The sequence below is a fragment of the Falco biarmicus genome, chromosome 13 (genome assembly GCF_023638135.1).
Source record: "Falco biarmicus isolate bFalBia1 chromosome 13, bFalBia1.pri, whole genome shotgun sequence".
In the NCBI taxonomy this organism is placed as follows: Eukaryota; Metazoa; Chordata; class Aves; order Falconiformes; family Falconidae; genus Falco; species Falco biarmicus.
Window position 1 is genome coordinate 24,903,404 of NC_079300.1, and position 18,174 is coordinate 24,921,577.

The 18,174-nt window shown below is 45.8% G+C and overlaps 1 protein-coding gene and 1 long non-coding RNA gene across 9 annotated transcripts in view; one reads left to right on the forward strand and one right to left on the reverse strand.

Annotated features, from left to right (window-relative positions):
- YEATS2 (YEATS domain containing 2) overlaps positions 1 to 15,802 on the reverse strand; it is a 50,011-nt gene extending 34,209 nt beyond the window's left edge. For 6 of the 8 annotated variants that reach the window (XR_008825193.1, XR_008825194.1, XM_056358659.1 and 3 more), the window contains exons 1-9: positions 14,974 to 15,091; positions 11,803 to 11,900; positions 11,603 to 11,695; positions 8,272 to 8,514; positions 6,051 to 6,166; positions 4,776 to 4,937; positions 2,974 to 3,085; positions 1,435 to 1,479; positions 106 to 292 (exon numbers count right to left, since the gene is read on the reverse strand). Coding sequence is in view for 6 of the 8 variants with exons in the window: in XM_056358659.1 (XP_056214634.1) it covers positions 106 to 292; positions 1,435 to 1,479; positions 2,974 to 3,085; positions 4,776 to 4,937; positions 6,051 to 6,166; positions 8,272 to 8,514; positions 11,603 to 11,695; positions 11,803 to 11,900; positions 14,974 to 15,073 (1,156 nt within the window). In the remaining 2 variants the exon portion in view is untranslated. Of the gene's footprint in view, positions 1 to 105; positions 293 to 1,434; positions 1,480 to 2,973; positions 3,086 to 4,775; positions 4,938 to 6,050; positions 6,167 to 8,271; positions 8,515 to 11,602; positions 11,696 to 11,802; positions 11,901 to 14,973; positions 15,092 to 15,218; positions 15,583 to 15,659 lie in introns of those variants that run through there. The other 2 variants (XM_056358656.1, XM_056358657.1) reach the window with 2 other exon arrangements.
- A 210-nt stretch (positions 15,803 to 16,012) lies between these two features.
- On the forward strand, positions 16,013 to 18,068 carry LOC130158022 (uncharacterized). The gene is made up of 3 exons (XR_008825134.1): positions 16,013 to 16,406; positions 16,642 to 16,749; positions 17,696 to 18,068. It is a non-coding gene; the product is annotated as an uncharacterized LOC130158022 (long non-coding RNA).
- Positions 18,069 to 18,174: the final 106 nt, after the last annotated feature.

Sequence of the window (18,174 nt, forward strand, 5' to 3'; positions counted from 1 at the left end):
CAGGTAGCACTGGCAACCTTTAAGGCACAAAAACAACTAAAAGGAGGTATCCAGAAGAGCTGAAGTTCCAAGAATTTGAATTTCACCAACACCCATTCGCTTTACCTTTGTCCACAGAAGCATCTGGGCTGGAGTCCCGCAACTGTTTAATTGGTGAAGAAGCTTTCACTGGTGCTGGGATACTCAATGGCAGTGGTAAAGATGTAGGAACATCAGAAAGGTCAGACTCTGAAGACTGGGAGAAGAGATACTCCTCGCCAAGGGAATGCCTGTGTAGCTCCACATCCACTACCTTCCAAAAAGAGGAGAAAGGACAACATTAATATTTGGTGGCTAAGTAAAGATACAAAAAATGAAAACAACTGTCTTTTCTTTTAATTTTAACGTCTAGAAACTTCTGCCTCTCCTCTCCCCACCTCTGTACAACATTTCTATTCATTTCAGGAACACTTCACAGAGGTCCAGCAGCACTTGAGCTAAGACAAAAAATGTTGCAACACTGAACCTCCACAGTAAAATAGCACATTTCTCAGTCCATGTGAAAATCTGAGCAGTGAACACTGGAAGGAATACAGAGCCCAGCTCCAAGCATCCCACTAAGGAAAGGACAGCATCCCCCCTTAGGGACAAGCACAAAACTGCAGCTTGCCTTTTCTGCCTTTTTTCATAAGGCCTTGAGAAACACACCACATTATCTACTCTTCAAAAGTGTTCTTTAATCACAGTAGACATCTCGCATTAATGTTTTCTCCACAGACTGAAAAGCTGAAGTAATGCAATTTCACCACAAAAATTTCCGTTCACTACGTACAACAAGGGGAAAATAATAAAAAACCCACCTTTAGAGATATAGCAAACTGAGTTATTAATTCACTTATTTTAAGTTTTTAAGAGTTCATTTTCCACGAAGATGCTGAATCTCAACAGATGCAGAAACTTAGAAATACTTAACATACTGCAAAATTTCAGCAGGACAGTTAGGTGATCTCTTTAACTTAAAGATCTCTTTTATGTATGAGATCTGCAGCAGACTGGTCAGGGCTGGAAGGGCCCTCTGGAGATCGCCTAGTCCAGCCCCCTGCTAAAGCAGGGTCACCTACAGCGGGTTGCACAGGAACACATCAGAATGCAAATCAAGGCATTTGGTACCAGAAGCTCCACAAAGAAATAAACATTAAAACTGTAGTACAAGTTAAGTTCTTTATGAAAGAAGAGCTGGAAACAGTCTCCCCCAACTAGAAAGGGGAAAAAAATTACTGTTGTCATGATTAGTGACAAGGTGTCATCATCATTTCATTTAACAAGAGAGCAAAAATCTGCTTTCCAGAAATTGTGAAGTCAAATGGGTCTGACTCAGTGCATAATCCTGTATATCGTTTCAAACATCCGTAAGGTAATCAAAGTACAGTATCCACCCATGACCCACTGACTTACCGTTTCTGCGCCAAGTGTCTGCAGGCCTGTGTAGGTCCTGTCCAACTGGGTAAAACAATACAATATATTTATATTAACTAGGGCAAAACAGTATCTTATCTAGAATTTACAATACAATCTGTTTGAAAAAGATGAAACTAAGCTGAGCAGCAGCGCTCCAAAGTTTTGAGGCCACCGGGTCAGAAATCTGTGTGCTTTGTTAAGTACCCTCTCTTCTGCAAAAAAGGCAACCACAACCCAAAGCCCGCACTGAAGGAGGAAGGAGCAAAAGCTGAAGGCAATGAGATTGTTGGGGAACTATTATTTCAGTCTAAGAGGAGTCTTTCAGAGTGTCCTTTTTTATTCCTGATGTCAATATGAGGAAACAATACTAGGAAAAAAATCAGATTTAAACTGACCAGCACAAAGGCTATGTTTACACCATAATTTTTGATTAAATCACTCTTTTACACTGATTACCAGCTGATAAAGAGGCAGAAAATCCCAGAGGCATCTATCAAAATACCTATAGAGAAGCTGGGTTTGACAGACTTGTGGTGCCCTGGAGCTCAGGGGCAGACAGGCTGCCAGCTGTGGAAGGCTCAGCTCACTTCTATCGACTCACAGCAGCCACAGGCTCACCCCACAAACAGCAAAGATTTGCCGATTTGAGTTCTTGCGTGCAACAGACTGGCTCAACTTTCTTCTGTTGGCTGAGCTTCCTTCGCTGCACAATGGCCATCATACTGGTACCTATTTCTCCCCCAGTTATCTCTCTCCAACTATATTTCACTCATTGTCTGCATATAAATGTCCCTAAGTTCCAGGGGAACATTTCCAACCTTCTCTACCGTCTGTATTTGGGGTTGTGAGGAGGTATCTATGTTAGCATGAAATTCATTAATACAGGCAGAGTTTAAATACAACTAATCATGCTGCTCAAAGAAATGGGAAACTAAACCAGCTCAGGACTTAATTCCACTAACAGTAGGGACTACTAATTAATGAAAACAAGAGCAATGGCCTAGTTTTCCAGGACTGCTGCATACTGCATACTACAAATCCTACTAAGTGTTGCAGGACTGATAAAAAGAGTTGAAAAATAACACTCACTTCAAAAGGAAAAAAGGAGCAAATGGGGAATCTCAGCCCCTCCCTGCCACTCTAACAAAAGAGAGAATCTCTACCCAATACATGCAAGCACTGAAGGAACAGAGCAGATACAGCAATCACTTTACCAACAGAAAAACAGCCCTGCAGCACCCTGTCAAATGAAAGCCAGTAAGAGCACGACAAATATCTCAAACTGTAGGAAACAGCAGGTAACCGATTTGCTGCTCTGAGCAGAATCAGTTCCAGCTTCTGCAAGGCTGGGTTCCCTGGCTACCACATCAACTCCAAAATAGCCAGGGTAAGAGGCTTTCCTTCTCCAGCTCAACTATTCATGTGCAAATAACCAGCAGGACACACAAGAGAAGCAGACACACAAGTGGAGCCTCTTCTAGATTCTGCAAGAGAGCTCATTTAATTGTCTTTCTCTCAAATATTTTGTTCAAATACCTTCAAATTGTGTATGATATCAATCCTCTTGTTCTGGCTATCCTTGAAGTGTATCTGGACTCTCACTGGAAATTCTCCCCAGCCTCTCCTAGTCAGGTGAAATGGAGGTTCTCTGGAAACAAATAGCGGTTCACATTTTGGATGCAGAAGTGGTACAGCTTTCACCTACCTCTTCTTTAGAAAGCCAAAGGCTGCTTTTCTAGCTAACAACTAAAGCTATCTTTAGGCCTGCTATGCACCACAGAATGCAATCCCAGAAAGTAGAATTTTACAGCTTTGGACAGCTGAAAACATACTTTTATTTTGCACAAGGGGACAGGGAAGAAAATGGTAAAACACTGTTGGATGAGAGAATGCAAGAAACAAGCACTTTAAAAAAAACCCGAAGGCTCTAATGCCAAATAAAAAACATTTGTTTCAAAAAAAACCCAAGTCATCTCCTAGGACACAGCTGTAAGGTGAGTTTTCAATGCAGCATTTTGAAATCACCTTCTGCTATTCCCTGTGCAGTAGCAAGAAGGCACACACTTCACAGAACGCCAGAGGAAGAACATACAGACAACAATGAAAAGCAAACTCAACCACAGTCATTCTCCAGGCTGGGAAAGAAGGGTGTATTTATCTCTTAACATTTACCATTACTTTGTTATTTCAGCTTGTTGTTACTGTAAATGTAACAAATGTAGTTTTGCAAGGGAACAAAACCCAAGAAAGTTAAAGGCTATTTTTAGTCCAGAACATTAATGGTCACTATGATGACTGGAACTGTGTAACAAGAAATCAATTAACCAGATGGAATTAAAACAGAATACAAACACTGACATCACATAGTGGAAACTGAGAAAGGCACAAAAAGACAGCAATCAAGTGTAATTTTAGTTATGTCATACAAGAAATACAAAGAAGTTTGTTTTCAACTTGCTCAGGGTTGCCTTCTCAGAAACATTACTGAGCCCTATCAACAATTACCTAAGATAAAAGTCCTCCTGGAGTTGCCTGTCAGCAGTTTAAGTTTGCAAGAACTAAGTTGCCACTCTGTACCTAGGCAGCCTCCCCACCCTCTCTGTGGAGAGAAATTTCTTTGGGAAGACACAAAGTAGCTGGAAGGCATCCTCCCACCCTCTTGGTCCAAAGCTGGGAGAAGGAAATACAGACAGGGCATTTCCCTGCCTGCAGGGGTCAACAGAGAACTGACCCCGCTCATCTCAGGAGGGTTACAGCTCTGAATGCAGGTTTGGGAGAGGGCAGAAAAGCTGCCCTGCTTCTGTAGGGCCAGCACCACCACACTGATGGGAAATACCCTGAAGCATAAAGCCAGTGCCGCTGATCTCACTACAGTGGAGAAATATTTGGGAGAGGGACACAATTTCTTGCCCAATGCACATGTATTATTAAAACTGTGGGGAAAACAGCTTTCTGAGACTCCTTGTTCTTTTCCACACTGGAATGGAAGGGACGTAGAAAACATCTCTTTTAGCAACAGAAATCTAACCTGCACAGCATTGCAACACATACAGGAGATGCACAGACTCGTACGAATAATATGAAATGCAGCAACTGAATGCTTTTTCTCAGTAGGAAATTAAAAAACCCCAACAAATAAAACCCACAGCTGTCTGGCACATTTGCTACACAAATTTATTTTTCCTATTATTTTGGAGTAAGTCAAGCCAAGCCAGAGGTTAAAGACAGACATGGAATACTAAACAAGGAAAAGAAGTTGCTAACTTTCCAAGAAATTTGGCACGGTAAGCCTTGCAAGCATAAAGACTGGAATACTGACTAGAATAACTCATTATTACCTCACTTCTACTAGGTCATTAGGTTTGTAACTGGGATGGAGGAAGAACCAAACTTTCTTGACAAAATGATTTATGCTGGGTTCTCTCCGAGAGCCTCGGACATACACCATCCATTTATGGGTTGACTGATCATTTTCTTCCCTCTTGTCAGGGGGAATGTACCTGGCAAAGAAATTAAAAAACAAATGCACAATAAAAATCCCAAATAGATAAATACCACAAGTAGTACTTTGGGCAAGATTAGGCATAAAATTTGGGGATGGTAAAATGCCTGTGTGTTTTTCACTCTGACAGGTCATCCAAAACCAGATACAAGTCCCATAAACCACTCTATGCTTCTAACACACTTCCTCTATTTTAGTGCACAACTGCCACATGAAATTTGTCCATTTAAACATTTGGCACTTATTTAGAAATACTTAATTTTAACATTCCACCACTGTGAAATCTCTTTCCCCATCTTATTGTCAGATATCAGGAAATAAAACTGCACCAAAACACAACATCAGCAACTCTGCTACCATAAATACAAAAAATAACAATTCTTAAGTTTTTAAGAAACTTTAGTCAATACTTGGTTCCAGGCCCAGACTTAGGCAGATTTTCAAGACAATTCTAACACTGTAAGTTTCGTCAGCAAATGTTTGCTACTTTCTATGCAAGAGGAAAAGACTGACTTGAGTAGTGCAAGGGTGGAGAGTTAAAACCTGGGCTTGTCCATAGTTTCCTAAAATGAATGCTTTTCTCCACCAAGTTCCTCAAAGTTCAGAAGTTATGTATATTTATTTACCCGTTCTAAAATTTTTTGGGAAAAAATTATAAATAAAAACTGCACAAATTAATTTCTTCAGACTGTGCTGGACTTTCACAATTTTCCTCATTCTGGTGGTTTGGGGTTTTTTTTTTGTTTTGTTTAAAAAAAAAACCCACACTGTCCCTATGGACACACTGAATTAGCCATCAGGACAACTTGCTTTTCCAAATTTTCATGGAAAAACTTGGGATTTCTAACTGGTCAGAACAGGCTGAAAGACACCCCTTGAGAGAAACAGATCTTTAAACCTTTATATAAAGATATATAAACTACTAAAACACTTTTCATCCCACAAAAAAATCATGTGGACACTTGAGGAGGGTAGCCTTTCATACAGTGATTATTCAAGAGCAATACCTCATACTGTGACAGCCTAGCAATTTTATTTGTCTCCTAATTTTAACCTCCTATTCCATTTAATCCTGATATAAAGGACCATCCCTCAGACTCCGTATACTAACTTGGAGACGTTGCCAACCACAATCGTTTTCTTCACATAAAGTCGTGAAGTTTCATCATTTGACAGTCCGGCATTTCGTTGTCCTGGTTTTTGAGAGCTTGAAACACCCGAACTGTCCTGAGGGTAGGGGAAGAAAACAAAAAGGCAAACAAAAAACCAAACATTCCTCTTAAACATCATTTTGTTTGGTGCTAGAAAAGCAAGGTATTGTTAAAAAAAGTAAACCTGCATAGTTAAATGAGAGACCAACAATGAAACATCCCTAAAAATACTTAAATTGCTATCTAGGCACGTTTAAGCGACTCAGGCACGCAACAATGATATGCTGCCCAGCCAAGTGTACACTGCATGGCTTAACTGAGTGTACGTTATGCGACATACCATGGATCTGAGCCACGATTTCAGCTTGCATTTCAAAAGCACTGCCACTGCACTATCTGAAAAAAAGTCAAGCACTGCTAGAGTGGCATCATTTTGGTCACTAATCAGAAACAAAGCTAAATCTCCCACGAGTGGCTTCTGAAAATCTGAATCTTTCTCATCCCCAGCCTCTGCTGCTTTGAGGAACTCAAGTGTTGCTTCCCAGTAAAGAACTGAGGCTGGGCTTGAGACAAGAATTCAGCTCCAACTCAACAGGGATAGCAGTCAGCTATACCACATCACCGACATCTGGATAAGCCTACAAATCCACTGTAATACTTGGGCATTATAAATCCAGCAACCTCGTAACACAACCTCAGCTATCAGGCAGTGGCCAAGACTCCCTGGTAAAGCGATGCCATGACTGCCCACAGTGCCAGCGCGGGCTGCACCGCTGCTTGCATGGCAACGAGAGGCTTTTTTATGACTGTTGGATGAAGCGAATGCCGACAGATTAAGAGACTGCTGTTCTCTCACGAACAACAGGGTTGGTGCTGCAGCTTCCTGAAGCGTAATCCACCCAGCACTCATCAGACGAGGGTCAGCGTGGGGAGCACTATGACTCCTCTGTTAAGTCAGTGATGCCCCAAACAAGCAAGGAGCCAGAGAAGGCTGGGATGGCTCCTGCTCCTCATCACTCCCTCAGCCACCTCTGGGCCACGGGCTGCATTGGTCGAAGACATACACAACTGCTCCACCAATGCCCCCAGTGCAGAAACAAGTACACTGGTCTGGTGGTTTATGATATAGGTGGGTCCACATTGTGTATCTGCCTTCTGCTATAGACCCTAGGCAGAATTTCAGCAAACTGCAGCCCTGTTATCAAGGGTGTCATGCTGCTCAGTGGAGGCAGAAATCGATGCTCTTTCTGCCATGTTATTACAACTTGTTCAGCTGCAGAATGCAGAGATATACCTATCCCTGGTCTGGGTTAGAGGCTCTACTCCTCTGGCAGGCCTGACAGCTTAAAAGAACTGAAAGGAAACAGAGGAATTTCATCTCACCTACTAAGGCACATTTCACCTGCAGTCAGTGAGAGAGCCTCCCTGGCGCAGCTAACTGCGGCGAACAGGTAAAGCATTTCTGAAGCTGCACAGCGAGCCATAAAGGGAATGGATCCAGGTCACAAAGAACCCAGAAAAAAGTATAGGGACACAATGAGAAAAGGCATTTTTAACCCGGGTCAGTCTGGCTGAGTTAAGCAAACAGTGATATTAGCACAACTGCAAGCAGCACCACCAACAGAAAAACAAACTATCCACCCAGGCTCTGCCAGCTCATGCTCCCAGGGTGAGCTAATCCACCGGCGTGACTATGTTTTCACCACAGTCTGCTGAGAAGGCCAAACCCCAAACTCCAGTGGTTCAACCACTCTGAGCAATGCAGTCCCCATGGGCACCCAGGGACAGGCAGCAGCATTACTTCTTAAAAACTCTGCTGGGAATGACACATCTTGGCTTTTCTCTCCAGGCTCTACCCTTCCAGACCTGACTTCCATCTGCACAGCAAAACCCTTTGCTCAAGCTGTGAAACTCCTCCTTCCCCAGAGGCTACCAACCACCACTGCCTGGCTGACCTCTCTGCTGGCCATGACTGAGTTAAAAGAGTTACCCAGGTTACATACACTTCAGTTGGCCTTACAGCAAAGCCAGGCTGAAAGAGTGGGAGCAAGCAGTTGGAGAGGGTAAGAAACAGATCTTCAGCAAGGTGGGTGAAAACATGAAGAGCTCCTGGTGCCAGCACTGAGTCCAGACAGAGCACACACGTCCAACAACTGGACCACCACTCGAGTTTTACTTTACCCGGCCAGTATTTCTGCTCTGTCTCTGGTCCAGGCTGTTTGTCAGCCGCTCGTCTGCATCCAAGTTGCTATTGTCTTTGTCCAGGAGAAAGTCATTGTGCTGAGAGAGCGAGTCACTCTCGGAGTGGTTGGCAGATGGAGTGTCTGAGCCCTGGTTAGCTGGAGACGATGATCTAGAGGGAGATTCCAAGAATTTCTTGATTGAAGGGTGATTAAGAATTGTTGCATCACATGACCTGGTGCCCTGCAACAAAGAGGTCAGGCAGATCCGGTTACTATTTCCCTGCAGCCCAGGTAAAAATAAAACTGTGCCAGAAGAGAAAAGGTCAATGTATGAAGAAAGAACAAATATTTAATCAGCTGCCCTGCAGGAAAAACATATGCTGCGGAAGATAAAAGCTTAAAATGGTTCTACAGAAACAGCACCCCACACTGAATCTGTTCCTTTAGACCCTGTGATCTCAGACACCCACCTGGTTATGAAAAGGACTGCAGCCAGCTCAAATACCTATAACGTCCCTTTGAAAATAACGTCTTCCCTCCCTGGGCCAACACCTACGGTCTTTTACCATAGAAAGGCCACAGCTGCCCGATTCTTGCAGGCAAGCAGGGTACATAAATGCATCAGGCTCTTTAGGTTTGATACTCCCTGGCAGTCTTGTCAATGCCTATGAGGCAAGCTACATAGCACCCTGTCTGCTCCCAAAGCATAAGAGAGGATAAAGAATAAGGTGCTTAGGCATGCTTGCAAACTTTCCTCAAAATGGACATCTCGGAGCTAAACTTAGATCCTCCTGAACCTGCAAGGGGGAGGACAGGGCAGAGGAATGTTTAAATCTCTTTTGTTTTTTTCATTACTGTAACAAAGCCCGTTGCCCCACCCCCACCCCTTTTTTTTTTTTTTCTCTCCTGCATTTGTTTTAACTTCAGAAACAGCAAGGAAAACACTCATCACTCAAAGCAAGTGTCCCTTGGCCACTTCTCCCAGTCACCAGTATTGCCCATCACCTTGGTCTGATGATGAAACAAGTCAGCAGAAACACCCCTCTTACCAGCAGCAGTGCACCAACAGACAGACTCACTCTGGCTCCTGAAGCCACAGACTCACTCTAGAGTTCCTTTTCTTGCAGGCAGTACCAGCTGAAAGAAGCTTTTCCTCTTCCCTGCACGAATCACCCGCATCAGCCAGGACAGCACAATAATTCATGGGGAGGGGGCAGGTCACAAAGTAAAACAAATCAAGAAACTGATTTGGAATTATTTTGTTTGGTTGGTTTTTTTGTTGGTTTTGTTTGGGTTTTTTTTTTTCCTTTGCAGGGTTTTTTTAAATCCATATAAATTCCCTGATTCAAAATTCTGCCAACGTGATTGAGGGCGTGACATGGGGACAGACACCAGGACCACGGAGCAGCAGAACTGCCCCTGAGAGGTAGTAAAAGTAGTGGAGTTAAACATTGTCCCACCTGGGACTCCAAAGTTCCATTTGAGAGCTTTCTTTCCAGTTGTCTGTTAGGTACATAAGTGAAGCAATTACCAACTCTCAATTACCTGCTTATGACAGTCATATCCATATATCCAACAGCAGAGGCACACACACAACAGGACCATAAAAACCCCAAAACACAAATCAAACCACCAAGAACCTCTCTCTTTTTTTAAAACCTCTAGTCAAGTAAAATGACCAACACTTGTCCACTAATTTGTGGAAAAACATAATAAACTAACTATACAGAATCATAAGCCTCAAAACCCAGCAAGCATTGGGATGAAGAACTGTTTATATTTATGAGAACATGTTAGGAATTTGCAGATCATCTTCTTAGAGGTTCTGAATTAAACTGCAAAGACTCCCGTTCTACCAGAAGCAGAAACAAGACAATCATTCACTGCCAAGTCAAACATACATTAAGCACACATTAAAATCAGGCAACAAAGAAAATTGAAAGCAGTAACAACTTCAAAACAAAAACAGAAATGATAGAGCCTGCATGCAAATCAGGACTTAAAAAAAAAAAAGTAAAAATGTAATTGCAGATACAGCTACATTAGCTCATAAAAACTACAGGAAAACTAAACAAAGCAAGGATGCGCCAGTAAACTTTGTGAATGCTTTGAAGCAATTACAAAAGTTGCTATTTCTGGCAAGCATGAAAATCAGCAAGGAAAAACCGAACACCCTGCATGGCAGAAAGAGTAAAGAACAGGGGATGGTACAGCTCTTGCTGACACACGGTGATGCTGAATGAAAGTAGTTTCAAAGATCAGAATCTAGCTCATGTTCTTCAACTGCCTACACAAAAATCCAGGGGCGGAAAGAGGGATCTCCAAGCCTCCCAATACTACCACAACCTTTTTCAACTCCAGCTGCTCAATCTAAGTTCAGTGAGGGAAAAACAAGCTAGACCTTTTTATTTTTACCCCACTCCAAGTCTTCTGGAAACCACAACAGGAAAACCAGGAGGATCAGTGCGAGCCACTGCTTTGAACAGAAATTCTCATGGGACTAGAGTAAAACCCAGGTCTGCAGCATCCACCTACAGCTTCCAAAAATCAGCTCAGATATTTACTGGAAATTAGATCAACTCCCTGTACTGAAAGATGCTAACTAAATACCTATGCTGGTAGTGAACTACACGCCAATCTGCATGAGTCCGCATGAGCCATGAACACCCTACGATTACCACCCCACTAAGGACAGAGTGCTCAGAACTGGGGTTTCACTAACAGGGTTCGGGTTTTGGTTTTTTTTTTAATCCTGTTGTGAATTTTTAATCTCTCTGTGATATCTCCTTGATTTACCTCAGGCTTTATTGCTGCCATCAGTCTGTTCACCAAATCATTAACAGACTGGCTGCCAGGGTAAAAGGAGGATGGTGTCATGGCACTGCCCAAGCCTCAAGAAGTCTTGATTTTTAATTTTTATTTCCTGAGAGGTTCCAAAATCCATCTGCTTCCACTCTTTTCTTGCAAAATGGGAAACCATGTTCCCCACTTTTCATCGTTTTGCAAGGACAAACTGTGCAGTGTGTGAGAAGCAAGGTGCTCTCGTGCAAGAACTGATAAAAAAAAAAAAAGCACAGAGCATTTCAGAAACCAGAACTGAGGGCTGCTGAATGACTTTTCAACTGCTCCTTGAAGACTTTGCCAAGTACCTGAGGCCCAGCTGGTGATGCACAGGTGTCCTCTCCCACTGCCACCCCATTTGCAGATCGTATTCCACCATTTCAGAAAATCACATCTCAAAAACAAGTATCAGCTGAACAACCAGTGAACTACACATCGTCCTTTGAAAACGTTCCCTAAAATCTTATTACTCCCAAAGCAATTTTTACCTCTCCAGCTTTAAGGAGACCAGCAGATGCATAATAGTTAGCCACAATACAAGCACGCAGCTTATCCATCATCCTTCTTGCTTCAATCAGGCGCTACAAAAAGAAGAGATAACATATAGTAACGGGTAACCACTGCAGCAATCCCTCCAAACCCCAATACACCAGGACCTTGTGTATTTTTAAGAACAAAACCTTTTTACCTGATCTATAACTTCAATTTCATGTTCTTTACTCTTCATTTCGACGGCAAACTGTTCTTTTATAATTGTCTCAATCTTCTGCACAGCAACATCTCGAGCTGTACAAGGCCACACATGGAAAATAAAGAAGGAGGAAGTTTCATATTTCTATTTTTGAGGCTCTATTTGAAAGCATAAACATCACAAATCATCATGGAATGAGAAGTGTAGGGATAGTAAGTTCAGCACACACAAAAAAAGGGAAGGATCATCTTTCTGCAAAAGTAAGTAATTTGTCTTAACAAAAACCACATGTATCTTTAAAAGCTGGCTTATGCAGAGAGCTATTTTTTCCCTTTTTAGGTCTGAGATGACAAATAACAGAAGATGGGAAGAACAGGACCAGTTTGTTTACTTCTGTCTCAGTAAAGCTGTAAACAGTAAAAGGAAAACTCTAAAGTACTATGGCCAAGTGCAGTTACTGCTGCGATTGCGCAGGAGTACACTGGAACGCTACGTACATTTTTCTGCTCTCTTTGGCCCGATTCATATCCAGGAAATTTACACCACATCATGCAGCAATAATAAGGCAAACTAGTACTTTATACGTTCAGCGCTGGCGTGAAGCGCAGCCTGCTCTGGAGCGCCTACAAGCCTTTTATTACCCACAAAGGAAACTACAGTATCGAAAGCTGGTCTACCTCTTACAAAACCCACTTCCAGCACAGCAGTCAAAAAATTTTAGCCCTTCAGTAGTTTATTGACCTCGGTAGAAAGCAAGTAGTTCAATATTTCAAACTGTGCAAATACATTATGGAAATTAGCAGCTAAGAACTAAATTGGCATCTCATTGTGTTTTTCTCAAACACGTATAAACACAGAAAGAACAATTCTTTTTGCTCTACACCTACTGTAGACTTTAATACTTCCCTTCCTTTATATCACCTCGATTATATCAAGGGGGTTCAAACAACATCTTTTTTATCAAGTTCTAAGCAAGAACTTGGAAAAGCAGGAATTGTACTTCTAGAAGAAAGCACGGAAAAGGTCCTCCAGCCTGTGTCAGAAGTACAGCGACCCCACTGCAAAGCAGATCAGAGAAACAGCCCGGGTGCCTCTGAAAAAGGTCTCACATTGTTTCTACATGGAATAGGAGGCAACAGCAGCAAGACTTTGTTTTGAGCTTCAGAGGAAGCATTTGTTTTACTGAAGGGTACATAGCTGTTTGAAGAGGTTTCTAATATCCCAATAGAAAGAATAAATAAATCAAAAGCAAGTCAAGACTTTGCTGCTATGCTCCAGCTAGCATACATAATCTTACCATCTGATCAGGTACCTGTAACAGGAGTAAGGCAGCTGATGCTTGTATATGCAACAGGGGTACCCTAAATATTTTTACTTATTTCTAGATACACGTGTGTATATATATGTATATTCTAGGACCAGAAATAGTTAAAGCCAACGTTAAAAAAGAATTACGGTTGAACCTGTGTGAGTAATGCAAATCTAAATACCAGAGGGATATAATTTTCCTCCAGCCATGAACACCATGCCTAGGAAATTCACATGTAAGGCTACACTTAAAATAAACCTGCACAGGTTAAGGTATGAGACACACAGTTCAGACAGGGACAACTGCATCTCTTCCCGAGACTGATGCTATGCAACACCAGCATTATGATAACTAAAGCACTTTAGGATTTGTGGTTCCATTACAGAGGCTTTTAAGAACACTTTATTTTTATATTTTTCCCAGCTTAGTGTCAACCACAGTCCCTAATTAAGATCGTGCTAGTGAAATTTGCATACTTAAGGAATTCTTGTATTGAAAGTCCAAGATCTTCCACAAGAGCAAGAAAGAAGCCAATTTGGAGGAGAAGACAAAGTTCACTTTGGCAAGGACAGTTTTGCAAGGCCCTGAGACTTTGCCTGCTAATTATTAAGCCCTTCTGAAAAGTTGCTTCAGAAGCAGATCAAAAATCTGTCTGCAGTCCCTGGGACACTCCACCACAGAGGGTGGCGACTTCTGGCAGCCAGGCAGGGCAGGCGGCTGGGAGTGGTGAGGCTCTTCTGCCACGGCCAGCTCCAGCACAGCTTCGCTGTCGGGGCCCCGAACCAACCTGGCAGACAGGACCTGCCCAGCAACACATTCAACTCAGAGTTCAGCCTCCTCAGACCTGTCCAGCTGTATGCCATTGTCCAAAGCATCACCCACAAAGCCGTCATCTGTCCCTCTCCAACTGGCAGCGCTGGCATCCTGCTCTGTTCCTGGATCTTCTTCAGATCCCACAGCCAGCTTCGGTTTTCTCACCTCCCTGTTTGTCAGCTCCTCCCATCACGATTCTCTCACTAGCTGTGCTATGCCAAAAATCACTAGCCTACTCCCTGTCCCAGGGGCAAGAAGCTCTACTCTCATTTGCCCAGAGATGACTGCAACCTGTCCCTGGCACCCTGCCAACAGGCTGGTTCCCAAAGCAAGCATATCCAAGCGTGCCAAACACAAACCTACTCATCCAGCTACTCTCTACACTACACCTTCTTTATCCACCTTTCGTTCAGTCAAGTAGCTGCTCCTGCTCCTCCTCCTCCCTTGCATCTTTCAAAGCCCCTTCCTCCTCCCTAGCTGACCCCTTCTATGCTGCTCCCTTTCACTTTATCTGACTCCTCTTGCAAACATCTGTCACCTTCCGAGAGCCACTCTACCTACCGCAGGGTTGTGGACTTCTCTAATTCCTACTGCCGGGTCATGGATTGCTCCCCCTGCCATGCTGTGCTGCGACCTGTATCCCCCAAACTACCAGACAATCTTTCTGGAAACTGCAAAACAGATGCACAGTCAGGAGCACATCTCAGCATGGGTAACTGCTGGGAAGATGCACTGGCAAATAATACTTCAGCAAGCAACGGGAACCAAAGCACACGGCTGGGGCCCTGGAGGGCTCGTGCTCTAGCTGCTACCACGCACCAAAGCCTGCGTCCTCACACCTTACTTACGGTTCAGCTAGTGGGTTGGAACCGCACCGTGTATGACAATCACACGTTCGTTTGGTAATTCAGAGGTATCGCTAGCTCCCTTCGTCCGACCCCTCAGCTCCTACCCCGGCCCCTTCCCGCCCGGTCCGCAGGCAGCACGCACACCCCCAGCATTTCCAATTCCCCCCGGGAGACCCCTTCACTTCAGCCAGCTCCTACCTGACTGCTCGGCCGCTTTGTAACGCTTGTTGGGATGCACGACAGTGATCTCCTCGTAGTCGGGGTCCTTCTCCGCGATCACTCTCTTGATCCCAGACATGATCTCCCCACTGCTCCACTGAGAAGAAAAATAAAAAGCATTAAGGTCACCCACCGCGACCCCCCGGGCAGGCTCCCACCCCCGAGCCCGGGCAGGCCTGCGGCTGGGGCGCCGGACACCCCTCCCCCCGTCGCCACAGGTTAACCTGCAAAGCCCGGCACGGGGGCTTCAAGGGGCACCGCCCCGCCGAGGGTCCCCGCTGCCGGGCCGGGGTCTGCCGGGCGGCCCTGGGGGGTGCGGGGGGGGGGCTGGCCTCCCGCCCCTCCCGCGGCGGGCTCGGTCCCGCCCCGCCCCGCGGCCCCTCCGAGCCGGGGGGACGGCGCTTCGACCCCCTGCGCGCCCCGCCGGGCCGTGGGGCGGCAGCGGGAGCCGTGTGAGGTGAAGCCGAGGACGCGGCGCGCCAGGGGCCCGGGGGGCGGCGGGGCCGGTGTCGGGGCGCCCCCTCAGCGCGCTGGGGGCGGGGCCGGGCCCCCGCGCGGCCGGGCCCACGTGCGCGGCGGCGCCGCTCCCCTCCCCCCGCCGCGCACACAAAGCCGCCGCGGCCGCGCGCTCCTCCCCCCCCGCCCCCGCCCGCCCCGCCGCTCACCCGCGCTCCGCCGCGCGCCGCCCGGCCCCGCCGCCGCCGCCACCGGCCGCCCCCGCCCGCCGCCCCGCCCCGGGGCGCTCAGCGCCGGCCCCCGCCGCCCCGGCCCGCCACCACCGCCAGCAGCGCCGCCGCCGCCATGAGCGCAGGGCCGTGTGCCGGGCTGCCCGTCAGCCGCCGGGGCGGGGCCCGCGCAGGCGGACAGCGGCGAGGGGGCGGGGCGGGGCCGGCGGCCTCGCCGGGCGGGGGTCCCGCACCTGCTGCCGCGGGCAGGTGCCGGCGCGGCGGGGGCGGCGGCGCGGCGGGGCTCGGGGGGGGGGGGGGGGGGCGGGGATGCGGGGCCGTGGGGCCTCCCTCAGCGCGGCGGTGGCGGCGGGCGGCCGCCTCCCCTCAGCCCCGCGGTGAGCGACACCGAGAGGCTCCTGTGGGGGTATTTTCATATATTGGCCGAGTCCTGACTTACTGGGTGGAACAACCGCATTGTTATTAGTCATAAAATTTGAGAAAGACGTTTCGAGACGGAAGATGTTCAGTGAAAGGCTGACAGTTCGCCAAAAAACCAACGAAGAGGCGAGGCCTGGGCTGAGGGAGGCGTGAGGTGCCAGCAGCCCGCCCGGGGGGACGGCGGCCCCCCCGCCCACACAAGGCTGCTGAAGGGAGTTCCTGCCCTGATCTGACTAAAAATAGGCTTCAGGAAAATCTCGTACCGTACTTACTGCTTGCCGTATCTCATAGTCCCTCAAATCTGAGGTAAACCTGCCCAAATCTGCGTAGTTAATACTGCAGCGGGGGTTCGGGTTTGGCCGGGCTGTAGCACCTGCCTGCGGCAGCCCCGCGGCCCATGCAGCGAGCTGCTAACCGGCAGAAATTAACATCCCGCTCAGAGGTGCAGCTCATTTATGAGGCCACTAATTAGCAAGTGTATGCTGAATGTTCAAGGCTTAGCCCTTGCATTCCTTTATTTATTTATTTATTTTTATTTCAGGACCACTACTACAACAGCTTTCCGACTTCTTACAAAGCAACAAACGTGAACTACAGCAAATCGATGGAGACTCTTGTACTCGCATTTGTATCATGCTCATCAGGAAAAGTATGTATGTAATGTAGTTCAATTTTATTTTCTTCCTCCTGCTATATGGAAAGAGGAAGAAAAGGCTGCTGTTGAAATATTGCTACCAGTTGACTACATTTAAGACACACCTTAAGGTGGGCTTCCAGTCCCTCAAAAATACTTCCATTGCTTTGCAGTCTGTGGATTCCGTCTCAGGCAACTTCCAGAAAAGTAAACTTCTGCAAGCATTGAACTTGGGTTGTAACTTACTTTTGGCACCACAGCAAGAGCCACTTGGTTGCTGTAAATAAGCCTGGCTGCAGTGTAGAACTGCAGCAGACACTGTTGGCTTGCCAAGTTTTATTTCGTGTTAGAAGGTATTTGAAAACCACAACATATCCCAATAGTACTGACATACACTCCCTCATCTCTGTGGGGGCAGGTTCAAAACTATTGAAACTAGTGCAGCTACTTCAGTCTTCTGCATCTCAAAACTGCAAAAAAACCCCATAAAGGATGTATCAGTATTATCGTGTCCATTTAAGTAGATTATATTAAAATGCAGAATTTCTGGCACTATTTCTACGAAAAGCTTCTTTTACACTTCTGTGTCAGAGACACAGAGTATATTGAGTTATCAGGGCCCCAGTGCCTTGGTCTTTATTTTTTGTGTATCCAGAACACCCCATGTCTGAATACATCACCAGGAATAGACTTGTGATATAGATTAGATCAACATGGGCTACAGTGCAAAGCTATGGAAGCTGTATTTGATTGCCACAATACCTACAAGAAATGTTTTTGGGAAGGTGGCAGGACTAGGATTACATGAAGGACAAGTTCCAAGTCTGAGATCCAGAATGCATGTTATAGGGAAGAGGAACACAGGAGTACAGATTAGTGTTCCACTAGAAAACATGTTAAAGATGGATTAATCTGTAAAAAAAAAAAAAGGGTATTAAACCAAATGCTTTCTTCCTATCAGTTCAGCTGCAGGTGTACCTCTCCATCACAGTCTGAACCCTTACTCTGCCATCTGCAAGTGGAACCTTGAGACAGGCAAGTTCTAATTTTAAAATAAACTTTCTATAGGACTCCTTCCAACCTGTGTTGTTGCCAGTCACCTCCCTAGCATTGTTACCTTTTCCAGATCTCCCATGCTGGTTTTGTCTTCCAAGTCTGCTCATCACAACACCCAGGACTAACCAGTATTTCACATCCCACCCCCTGGCTGTATAATTTTTCTCTTTTAAGTTTACTCTTCTGCACGGCCTCCAGCTTGCCTTTATTCACATCAATACTAAGTTCCATGAGGAGGACAGAAAGATGACCAGGGAAAACACCTAGACTGGGAGAGAGAAGGATGGACTGACTGACAGATACGGAGACTGCAAAGCGGCAGAACTGAAGTGAAATGAACCAGAAAAAACAGGAAGGAGTTTCCTCCTTGCACCACCAAGCCCC